We start from the raw sequence: 12,740 nt of genomic DNA, 5'->3' as shown, positions 1-12,740 counted from the left end.
CCCATCTCAACTGGCACAGGAATTAGTATTCGGCGTTGTGGTATAATAGCTTCAACTGATCTGCTCTTTAGGCATAGAAAACTTGGAGTATGCAACCAGCTTTATAGCTTCAAGGTAAGCAACAGGTCGCACACGCCACATGACCAGGTCATGGGCTGTAATTACAGAAATGTTGTGAATTTTTGTGCAAGACGCATTTACAGACGACCTTCGCTTTGTGTAGCAGAAGTTCCTTGGATATAAGAATAACAGGTAAATAAGGTGCGGCACAAAATGCAACGGCAGCTAAAGGAAAGAAGTTGTCCAGGACAAAACCACGGTTTTTAGATACATTGGGGAGTGAGGATTAACGCTTGCAACAAGATTGCTTTCCAATTCTCGCACATTAATCTTTGTTTTATTTCGAATGAGGCTAATAATTTTTTAAGAATTTTCTTTGTATTTTGTACTTTCACCTACAAAAAAATTGTCGGTGCTTTCTGGCGCCTGGCTACATCACCTATAAGAAGAGACAAAGTGCCTTTCTGAACTTAAAACAAGAATCTCCTCATAACATGCCTGTGTTATCCAAGGTACAGACACGCTTTCGCCCCTCAGCTGCTTTTAACTATGTCTTTCTTCAATATTGCTGCTTTTGATAAAAATCTCCTTAAATAGATGAAGGCTTCGGACACAACTCCGGCGTCGTACTTTTATTTTATTTCATCTATACTTTGATATGGCGAAGCTCTTGCTTTTATGCAGACATAACGCCTTATCACGTGATCAATGTACACGCGCTGAAAGATAATTTGAAAATGAGTCTGCCACAGATCTCACCATGTAGAATACCCGCTTATACTTCAGGAAGAAAATGTGTGGCACTCACAGGAAGCAAACGCTTAACTAAAACTGCATAGGCACTGGCTTTTCTGGCTTCGGCTCCTTGGAGCGATTGTTGTATCACTTACAAACGTGTAATTACTTGTGTTGTCTGATGCAGCAAGTATTTATGCAGCAAAAATTTTGTTTTCCATACCTTGCATATCACCGAACAGCAGCGGAAACGCTCAGAGATCCATTCGGGTTTGATCACAACATGCGCAATTTCTTTCAGATGCAGTCGTTCGGGCCTGCAAGTAATTCAACAGACAACGCAAGGAGACGGAACACCAAGAAAGCTTGAGCGCTCAAGCTTTCTCGTGTTTCGTCTCTTTGTGTTGTCTGTTTCCTTCTGGTTTAATAAGTATCAATCCTTAGCGGTGATGCAATCATGTCTTGTGAGACGCAGGAGGCGCGACATCCTCACAGTCACCACCAGGCGCAGTTTAGCTGAAGGTTGGCGACACAAAATAATTATGTTCCGACATCTTCTTGCTCACGAGGTGACCATTATGAATTCTGCAGGCACAACAGTAGTATGCTAACAGTGCATATTTTACTGACGTGCGGTAGGTGCAGTACCCTCCGTGTTGACGTACGTTATCGAAGATGTACGTTAACTACCCATCAAGTGTGGCTTTTGTAACACCAAATGTGATGCGAAAATCTGCGTCACTCATTTGTCTTCCCTATGATGAAAACTTCATACTTCTTTTTCAGTGCATGCGCTTAAGCCAAGATTTTGTGCAAACACTACCCCTCCATTGTTGTCACACGGTATTAAAACCTAAGTTTTTCGGTACGGCATCGCATGTTAAAAATAAGATGCAATGCTTCGCGCAACTACGCATAACACCGGCCAAGCAACTAACACCGCACTGCACGCTCTCTTCCGGGATGAACATTTCTCGCGTCTGGTAGACTTCGCCCAGCACGATTATCGAACTATTGAACAATGTCCACTGCACCATTTACCACAAGTGACAACGCAAGAACACAGGAAATAAAACGCACACTTCAACAAACACAGATATCTGTTACAAAGAATTAGAATTCTATAAGTTGGGCAAAACTATATTTTACAAAGGCTGAACACCATGCTAAAAATGTAACCACTCGACTCAGCTTGCGATTCAGCACAGAATACAATGTGTGAATTATCTCTACTTCACAAATACATATGAAAAAGTGGGCGAATACTGAACACACATACTGAATTCATCCTAGCTCCCCATCAGTTTGAGTCGCCCTTGAAGCCTTAGGCAAGAGTATAGAAAAGCCATTCCGAGGCGGCACATTCCTTAGCACAGCACAAAAGATTTTCAGCTCAGCTCTTCCGAAAGGCAAACTCTTGCACAAGATGGAAATCAGTATATAGCCTTGGACGCACAGGACAGAACTAAATTTTACAGACGCTTATACAAGTTTAAAGGATTGAATTGCTTTCAAAACATTGAAACGCGTTCGCGCGTGCATCATCGTCATTGTAAGTCTCAAAATGTGCCTTGAACGCGAGGCCACAGAGCAGCGCTCCTTCTTCGAGTGGCTCTAAATTTGATCATCTTGCGCCGAAGGAGATCTATGTAGAAATCTCTTTCTCCGAGACGTCCTTGTCTATTTAAGAAAGCATGCCATGTTTCCTTTAGTCCACTTCACTACTTACACCTTTTGATATTCTTTCGACATTTATTAGCACGAAACTAAATTGATGACAATGATCCTTTTTAAATCTGCCAGAATCGACACTGAAAGAATAATTTTTAAAATACTACTGATGAAACATACCACAGTCTTTAGCATCCTTATTAAGCCAGCCTTCGGCAGGCCAATCATTGCGCATGAACTTGTCTGGTAAGTTAATAGAAAAATTTCATTTTCTCGGTACTGTTGCAAATTAAAGAGCAAAGGTATATTTGGGTCGCGGCTGCCGCCAGGCACGTACACGGGGACACCAGCTTCGTGCGCGGCACAATAAGCGCAGACGACTCTGGTAAGAAGCTGCTTGGTGCATGGCGCGACAGTGTATTTTGTCACGAATGAAAAACCACTGTGGGTCAAATGCACCAAGCTATAAGCCACTGGCATGATATCGTTGTGCAATCTGCAATGCTCTTATTTATTTTGGTGGTGCTTCGGCGCTGAGATTTACATGACCAAAATTTTCCACCAAACACCATAGAAATACGCATGGTTTCTTCAAGGATACTGCTATACGACAACAGGACGGTTCACAAAAGAGGCGAAATGAATAGTTAACGCGGAATGAAGTACACTTTCCTCAGTTCACTTCAGTGGTACAAAGACATGCGCTTCAGATGAGGAACTTACTGATTTCTATCACTAATTCTGCAGCTGCAAGAGACGAAATTACACCGCATACGCGCATGACGAGCTTTCTAAACTGGAATGTACAATGAATGCAAATGAGTCTAACCACAAGGCGGTGAATTTGCAAGGTGTAAAATGCGAGTGCTTCCCCGTTGTGAGCCGCACTCCAAGTTCACAAGCAGTTGTACAATGCCTGGTGAAGAAGCCAGCACGAGAGATGGGTGATGGAGCACCTCAAGACAGGGATGAAAAGATGGTCACTGCAATGTCGCAGTGATGCCTACTCGTAGGCACGCTTATAACCCACTCAGTTTGCAAGTGCCAATTTCCATGTGATCATAGACGGAGAATGTCTGAAGAAACACAGGAGCCCGCCTGCAACTCCAGCTTCCATTCCTGCCTTTTCGACAACCAATAAAAACGGATTAAATCAGTTTGAGCCGTGCGTCTTCTTTCAAGACAAGCTAATGACGCCACCAGTATTCGCAGCCTCGTGTTGAGTACAAATATAGGACGCTGGTTTCCTCAAAACGGGCAGCTGCATTCCATTATTTTCGAGAGAATGTATTTCTCTGCGCAGCACCTTTCATCCCTGCTTAAGGTCTGTTTTCACTGACTGAGTGTTTCATGCGCGTTGTGACCGAGTTTTAACGAACGAAAATGAGCTTCTCATTCTAGGATGCACAGTCAAACAAACACCACGTGACTTCTTCTATTCGACAAAATATTCAACTGAATTATATTTTCCGCTACCAGCATTTCTGACACGCTAATTCCATCGTTTCTAAACACATGAGAGCGTGTTGTGCTGCTCGGTAAAGTTCAAAATCCTGTGTTCACGATGAAAGGTTATCACAACAGCGTCCACTGCACTTTTGTTGTGTCTTTTCTCCTCGTCCTCTTTCACGCTCGCAGTCTTCTCCTCTTCTTTCCGTTCAGCCCCTTCACGATCAGCTTCGCTTTGAAGGAGGGCAGAGCTTGATTTCTTGTTAAGCTCTTGTTCCTTTGTGGAGTACAAGAAACCAGCACAAGCTTCGCCAAATCCTAAGTGTTGTGTGGAGATTATTCGCAGATGCCAGGCGCTTCATCGTCACTGGATCACCCTGTCATTCCATGCCATAGAGAACGGCAGTCTCCTTAACGAGGGAGCCTGTATCCTGCAAGCGACTCGAGTTGCTTTCGGCAATCTGCACGCCTCTCTGCAGTGGTAAGCAGCGACCACAAAATTGTAATCACTGAGGTACGCATCTTTCTATACTGATCGCCCCATTACAACTGCCTTTGCTTAACAGGACTCCAGGCGCTCAGACCTCAGTGGCATTTCTAGGAGACGCTTAAACTGCAGTTTTAGAAATATTAAGGTTATTCTCTAGGAGAAAAAAAATGACTTTTTATAATCGCAGATGAAACGGAATGGTTTCTTAAAACACATTTAGATCAATTCCACATGGATACTCTGAGAAGTAATGTTCAAACTTACTGCCCTTACATGGTAATTCGATAAAGCGTTATCACGGCGGCAGTTCGCAAAGATTGGCGTGCGTATTGCCGATAGCATCGCACTGCCTAGACAACTGCACATGCGCAGATCTAGCAGCCTGTCGTGCGGGACGCGTGCAGCAGCCTGTTTCACGCTCGCTGGAGCCGCCACATTCCCCGCACAGAAATCGGCGCCTCGGTATTTGATCGGCACACGGCGATATTTGAACGCGTAAGAAATACAAGCACAGAGGTGGATGTGCGCTGCAATGCCGAGTACAAGTAAGCGCGCTTTATCTTCATTTTGTACACTACCACTGTAGTAAATGTGCATAGAAATAAGCTTGCAAACACGTATGCGCTTAATGGTGCCCTGGGAATCTACATTGGAAATTGTTTCTGCAACTGGTATTCTACTAACGATGCCAGAGCGTTTTGTGGGGCAACAATGCGGAAACATTTCACCGAATGGCACAGATTTTGTTCTCATTGCACACGCTGGTACTGCAGGCGTCGCGATGCCGCTGACGATCTTGTCACCACTTTAATGGAAGGTTTACCTCCACGCAAACTTCGGTTCCCATTTTTAAATAGATGCAAAACACAGAAATACTCTTGTTTTGAAACCGATGAGCCACCCAAACAACCAGCTTAGTAGCTTTGCAGCTTCTTCATTCTGCGGGCTTCCGCCGAACCGATTTGGCATATTCATTGTCCCCGTATTTCGAGTCGTTAAATTTGGACAGCACAGAATCGCAGAGAATCAAGGGAACGCTAAGCTCTGCGTAGAATCTGCTCACAAGAAGTCGTGCTGACCGCTTCATTATACGATATCGGTACTTCAACTTGCTAGCACGAAGAAATTGCACTCGGTAATTGTTAGTGACGCCAATATTGACTTATTTTCAAAAAATAATGACAGGATACAACTTATTGAAGTTATATTAACAAATGGTTGTGAAAACCTTATTGAACTGCTTACGCGCAGTTTACACGAGATAGTTCTGCGGAAACCCGCAAGGTGGAGAGGAATACTAAAATTTGTAGCACCTTTGTAGCACTTAGCTACGTTTGCGTGGATGTCTCATTTTCCCTTTATTAAGTACTCCTCTCCACCTTGCGGGTTTCTGCAGAACTATTACGTCAGACTCTGGCCTTTGCTTCTGAATTGTTGACAAATTCGACTTCGCCTGCCATCTGCTAGCCGCCTGATTAGCTCAGATGGTAGAGCGGCCACCCCGGAAAGGCGGTGGTCCCGGGTTCGAATCCTGGGCGAATTTTTCCACAACCGCAAAGCTTTTCTTTCGAGGGACCCGTATAGGTTTCCTTTGTAGCACTTAGCTACGTTTGGAGGGATGTCTCATTTTCCCTTTATTAATTCTTACGCGGATTTATTACATTTATTTATTTATATTTTACTTCTGCCACAAAAGACGAGACATGTTCTGGAGTGCTCAGTTAAGGCATAAATGATCATCTATCGTTTCTTGTCGCGTTGCCATTTGCTATGCCCACAAATAGCAAACGTGACTTCAAGCGAGTCATAAATAATCGCAGTATGTGGGTGTTTCAGTGCTTAATTTCCAGCACAAACTGGTCTAATGTTTATGCTGAAAAAAGTCATACAGCATCATATGATGCATCTGTGTTAAAAGCAAAACAAATATCATCGTTTCATCAGCCTATATTTATGTCCACTGCAGTACGAAGGCCTCTCCCTGCCATCTCCGATTGCTCCTGTCCTGCGCAAACTCACTCCAATTTCCAACCAGAGATTACCTCATTTCATCGCGCCACCTAGTTTTCTGCCGTCCTCGACTGCGTTTCCCTTCTTTTGGCACCCTTTCTGTAACTCTAATGGTTCACCGGTTAGGCATTCTTCGAAACAAATATAACATACAAAATATCCTTCGGCCCCTGTGGTCACACATAAAGGAAGCTAGAAAGGAATCCGCAAATCAACCATACAAGCACATTCAACACAAATACAAATTAGTGAATGACTCTTTAAATACTCACGACCCTGACGTCTCCAAAAGGTTTAAAAAAGTTAGAAAGAAACTGAACAGTTAACTGAAGAAAGCAAAATTATAATACTATATTCGTCGATTTGCCTCTATGAGTGATGATCGTAGAACGTTCTAATCCCCCAACAATCCCACAACCTTCGCATGCGAAGGTTGTGCGATCGCCTCTTACCTGCGTCAAGTTGTCTTTTCACCCACTTTCATGTCCATTAATTTATCGTTTCTTTATTTCATTTATTAAGAACAAGTAATTTCCGCTATGTTGTCCTTCGTGTGAGTGATTGTTGGCTTCTGATGATATGATTAATACAAATTGGGCTCCTCGGCTAATCTCCTTTCTTCTTGTTTATTACATAACGAGGGCCACGAATCCGGCAGCATTGATGCCTTCAGGTAGCAAGTGTGGGTTTATTGACCGGTTGCCTTCACCCAAAAAGACCACGTTCTGGTGGCACCTGCGGTACAAAGGATGTTCCTCATCCGCCACCAAGGTGTGTGAGTGGTGGCACTGGTTAACACTCCCAGGGCTTTACTAGGATATATATATATATATATATATATATATATACACACTCAACATCACGGCTACCAGTGGCTCCACGGGTGTATACACAGTAGCACTACCTGTGTAATTCGCCCACAGTAAAAGGCTACAAACATACCCAATACATAAAAGTGGCATTCACACACTAAGACAGACTTTGTCTAGAAAAAAATTCACCCACGATTACGGTACTTCCTAATGCGAAATATGAGCGCACTCTATAGGTGCCTTTATATCGCGATACATTGGCTGGCGCTGACAATCCGTCTCGTGCGACACGTTGCAATTGGAGCGAAGTTTGGCGCGACTGCCTCGCTAATCGTGAAATCGCGAGGGGCAGCGCGTGGGTAACGCGTGGGTCGATTCACAGCAGCCACCGCAAACAGACCTCCGCTCATGCAGCACTTTGATTCCATATAGGCTATCTGTGGACGCGCTCACCGCGTGCCTTATAGATGACGTCATCAGTGAACAGACGACGCACGCTTCTCTGGCGCGAGATCGTAGTGTTCGTCACTGCAGAGCATGTCTTGAGCGGCACTAGGCTATTGTTTTAACGCTTTCTCCATACCCTCCTGCTGCGTTTTCCGCCTTATGGTTGCGCTGTACCCTCACCCTTCGCTTTCCTGCTCACGGTGTCCTCACTCTCGTCGTCTTTCACCTCCCGCTCCGCGTTCACTCTTTCATCTTTCGCTGTTGTCCTCGTTCACTCGGTTACGCCGACGCTAGGCTGCGCTCTAAAACGAAGTGCGATATAAGCTACAGTGCCCCTCGGCCAGTCAGCATTCGGACATTTTGTAACCAGCGGTGATTGCGTGAAACGCGCGACATCTAAATGTGCATCTGTTATCTCCGTCTGTAAATACCCATGATGAGCTGATCGCTGCGCTGAGAGCCCACGGTATTGCCCGCGTCAAGAGAAGACACAAGTGCCACACAGTTCCAAACGCCGCAAGCGTAAGTGCTACGGTTGTACCACGAAACGGTAATGAGTAGTGTATTGTTTGGACTACCTTATCATGCAAATCGACACTCCTTTGTACCTGAGGCTACGGACGAGAGTGCGCATCGTCAGAGATGTGCGCGTCACCAAAATTTCGCGCACATCATCAAATTTCATGGGGACTGTACGCTGGTAACCTCACCCTTCCAAAGCTTTTCATATCCCTTGATTGATATGTTCCTTTCTCTATAGAAGATGCTTGGCTTTTATTTTCGTACTGAGCCGGCAGCTTGTTCGAATTCTCTGTTTCGTCGTCCGTAGTTGCAGTTTTGGACTAACTCGTTTAGCTACCAGCTTGTCCTTTCCTAAATTGTCCAGAGTAATGGCCTGTATCGATACACATCGGACGCTCAAGAAAAAAGAGACTTCGACGATTAGCATTTCGCTTATCGCTGTGTGTGCACCTTTTCCCGTTTGTCTTCCGTCGTGACGTGTCCAACAAGGAGCCCGATAACGTAAAACTATTCCAATTACTGACATCAAATTTACGTAAGCGCATACGCAAGCATCGGGCGGTGACCCGCAGTGTTGTCTGAACACCCCAATCGAACAATCAAACGCTCGCCTCATTTATAGGAGTTCAATTTTGTATGCTTTCAAAACGAGGATATAGTAAATGAAAGTGACTCAGATCAATTTAGGCACCTATTGTCATGTTTTCTAAATCCCTAACCTACCACCACTGCTCTGTTACTCTTAAGTCTACCTTCTGTAGTGCTCCGTTATACCGCCAGTTGTGCTGTCAGTTGTACTGCCAGTTGTGCTACCAGTTGTACTGTTTTTTTGTTTACCATGGTATAAGTAAGTTAACCATTGTATAATAATGACCTTAGTGCTTATTGATGCCATCGCCCCCCCTCCCCTACGTAATACAGTGAAAAGGGTGTTTAAGGGACAATATATGATTATGAATAACATCGCCTACATTGAGCGACTTTTCTTATCTAATTGGCTGACAAGAGGCGAGGAGCACGCTAAAATGGAGAGGGTTGAGATAGGGCCGGGCCAGCATTGTGAAAATAGGCACCGGAAGGAGGAGGTTTGTGCCAGCATCCTGTGATAGGTACCCTTCCTCTCGCGGTGGCTGGGCAAAAATCTCGTCGACGTGCAACAGCAGTTTAGGAATGCCGTTAAAACGGATCCTCAACAAACAGTGGGCAGAGCGATGTCGTATACGTGCTGAAAGGGCTCGATACCGTGATACTGCCATGTAAAATGTTTTTTATACGCAAATAAATCGATGCTCTCCGACAGGTGCGAGTAGTCAGTGCCTGAGCGATCGGCGGGCAGCCATCTTCCATTCCTTACGGACGGGGTAATCTCTGGCTATTCAAAATCTTTTTTTTTCGGCATATTAATGCACCTTTAACGCGTACACGCCGCTTTGACGCAGTGAGTTGTCGCGGTTTTGTGACGTCGCTTTCAGACAGGCGATGTGGGCGTAGCCCGAAAGCTTCTGACCATTAGCAGAGGGCTAATGGAGAAAAGGCGTCAAATCGGAAATAATTGTTTTTCTTTTGTTCGCCCTGTTCATGCACAGTAAGCGTGTACACGCCATATCAAATGGGAAGTTATCGCGGTTTTCGTGACGTCGTATGGCAGACAGGTGAAGGGGGGGTAGACCGAAAAGTTTTTGACCATTCACGGAGAGTTGATTGCAGAATTGGAAAAGAAAAGATTGGAATAGCTTTACGGTATAGCGCCGAAGGAATATTCTCGCAATACTGAACTGTACAAGCTTTAAAAGATTTTGCACGGCCCCTTTAAAAGCAAGCCGGAGTTTATGAAAGTCGACAAAAAACACGTAAGGATAATATTTGAATAAAGCCTCAAAGTACAAAAGCAGCGCTGCATTGTCGCTATAAAGATTCCTCCAGAAGACTGACAGATAAACGGTGCATAAATGCAGTTCTTTTCATTGCAACGCGAATATTAGTGCCAGAGAGTACACTAGTACGCCGAATTAGTTGCATTGGTGCCACTCATATTTTCACATTTTGTTAAACTTTACCTACTATACACGCTTGCTCCATTTTGCTAATTCATACTATCTTAAAGAAATGTAATTGCGGTTACTGCAGAAGTGCTGTTGGTAAGGATAGAATTGGTAACATTACTGACTACACAAGGCATTCACTGTTAGTGATGGGTCCCAGCTTCTAATTCTAAGTGCAGTTAGCACCACAGGATGCACTGCCTATAACACATTTTCGTACCATTCCTGGCGTGTTCTAGTGCGAGTCTGATACATGTGTTGGAGGCTATGATCTGTGTATCCGCTGGTGCTGTGCTTGGAATTGACAGTTCAGACCCATTAGAAACAGTGAGCACCTTATTTGTTAATGCAAAAGCATTAAATGCTCATTATGCAGAAAATTCGACAGCGTCCTCGGAGATGGCACGAAAAGTCACGTGGTCAAAGCCGATCAACAGGAGGCGCGTGCCGCTTGGGCCGCTTGGTTCCTTGCTGATACAGCACGCCACCAAATTTCGTAGCTGAACATGTGAATATACACGTAGCTGACTTGTTAAGCGACGAAGAGCTGGAAGTTGACATTGTGGAGCTTCTGTCAAGATACAAGTAAACCAGTTGCCCACTGTGTCACTTCAAGTTAAGATGCATTTTTGAATACGAGGGTAACAACTGCAAACAAGCTCGTCCGTTTGCCGCTAGTAAAGATTGCATCAGCTGCCGTCAACTCTAGCTCCGCGCGTCGCTACCTGTCGGGGTCGTGCCCTCCGAACCTTCGACCTCAGTGGCTGCACCCGGGTCCTTTGGACGCAAGTAGGCGAACGATGCCGAGGCGCCATCGGAGACACGTGGCAATGCTTTCGCATTTATGGACGTGGAACAACCAAGTGCCCTTGCTTTTTTTTTAGTAATGTTGCTAACCACATCGTTACCAACAACAGTTATATCAAGGTGGTGAATAGTGCCGAAATAAGTAGTAACTGAAATTACTCTGTTAATGTATGCTGGTATTCTTTTCTTTTTATTACGAAGCTTCGCTATGCGCGCGCGGCAGTGCCATCTCTGTTGGCAAAGTCTGGTTTGCCGACGTCGTGCACTTCAGGGAATGCACTTTGTAAGGCCGGCCCCGGCTAACGTGAAACAGGCTTCGAAGCTAAATGGAGAGAAAGGCATTTTCACGTGCGGCACATTGGAATCGTCCCGTTGGCTGACCTACAAGCGTTACGCCGTGGCGAGCTGTCGTTGCGGCGGGTCGTCGCTTCCAGGTTGGTGCTGCCCTCCTGCGGAGGACGCGCTGCCGCCACCAGCATTGGAGGTGCTGCCACCGCGGGTCGGGTTCCGTATGGACACGTACACTGGCCTGTACAGCACAACTGTCTCGCCCTCTTCGACACCCATCGAGCCGTCGTAAACTTGACCCAGCTGGAACTCGGGACCGATGTACATTCCTCCTTCCACGTGATCGCAGCACACGGCTGCGGAGGAGAGGAAGTGAAGGATAATAATGTGAATAGGGTTCAGGCCATATTTATATCCGGCTGTATAGCTATTTCACCAACATTTTAGGCCGATCCTGAATGTAGTGCTCTCTAAAAATATAGGCCTTTCACGCGGATATGTGCCTGTGGGTATGTGCCGGTCCCTCTCTACCCTCAAATTGGTTTCGAGCACACGTGCGACTTGCTATGCACCGACTTTGAGGCGGCGCCACCAGAGCACGCAACCTATCCTGAGGGTATTAGGTGCGCGTTAAAGAACTCCAGGTCGTCCAAATTATTTCGGATACCCCCATTACGGCGTGCCTCAGAAACGGATAGTGGTTTTGGCACGTAAAACCCCATAATTTATTGTTTATATCCAGAAAGGAGCGCGAGAGTGGGGCCTGTCTGCAGTACGAGGATCGTGCGTGAAGCGTTTTGTCTATCTGCATACATCCTAGGTGAGTTATTCCAGAATTTTCGCCTTCGTTGTTTATTACCTGCAAACCAATAGGCTACATTATAGCCTCCTGTCTCAATACAAAGTCGGAAAGCATGCACACAGACATCACAAACGTACTAAATGTACCAAATAACTACAAACAAAACCAAATGAAACCACGAAAAGCGACTGATATGTGCCCCCTCCCTCCCCTCCCCTGAGAAAGAGTTCATGAGCACTGGGCAATAAAAACAGTATTACATGCAGAAGGTACGAAGCTCATTTTTGCAGCAGTCAGCAGTCTTGGCGTCGTAAATTGAACTAATGCAGGAAGTTGCGGGCTAGTTGATAACGAGCATAATAAGACGTGATTACTAGAGTAACAAGACAGGGACTAAAGAAAGAACACGGGACCATGCTAGGCTTAAACCGAATTTGTTACTTACACAAGCAAGCTTATATGCATTAACATCGCAACGCAAGAAGATAGGGAAATCTTCGAAGCTTTAACAATTGTAAAAGAAGCAGACGCCTTCATTAGCAGTCCTCCTTTGGCACTGTCAGACAAGGAACGTGATTATATGCGAAAGAGTAGACCGGCGCATG

At 45.2% G+C, this 12,740-nt stretch overlaps 1 protein-coding gene across 1 annotated transcript in view; it reads right to left on the bottom strand.

Moving 5' to 3' along the window:
- Positions 1–7,282: 7,282 nt before the first annotated feature.
- Positions 7,283–12,740, bottom strand: part of LOC135912601 (arrestin domain-containing protein 3-like) — a 216,617-nt gene continuing 211,159 nt past the window's right edge. Inside the window, exon 8 of the mRNA XM_065445098.1 lies at positions 7,283–11,689. Coding sequence (XP_065301170.1) covers positions 11,436–11,689 — 254 coding nt within the window. The 3' untranslated portion in view covers positions 7,283–11,435. The remainder of the gene's footprint in view (positions 11,690–12,740) is intronic.

Source organism: Dermacentor albipictus, chromosome 9, assembly GCF_038994185.2.
Source record: "Dermacentor albipictus isolate Rhodes 1998 colony chromosome 9, USDA_Dalb.pri_finalv2, whole genome shotgun sequence".
Lineage (NCBI taxonomy): Eukaryota > Metazoa > Arthropoda > Arachnida > Ixodida > Ixodidae > Dermacentor > Dermacentor albipictus.
Note: the sequence above shows the minus strand (reverse complement) of the source record. Positions and strands in the feature narration are given on the sequence as shown.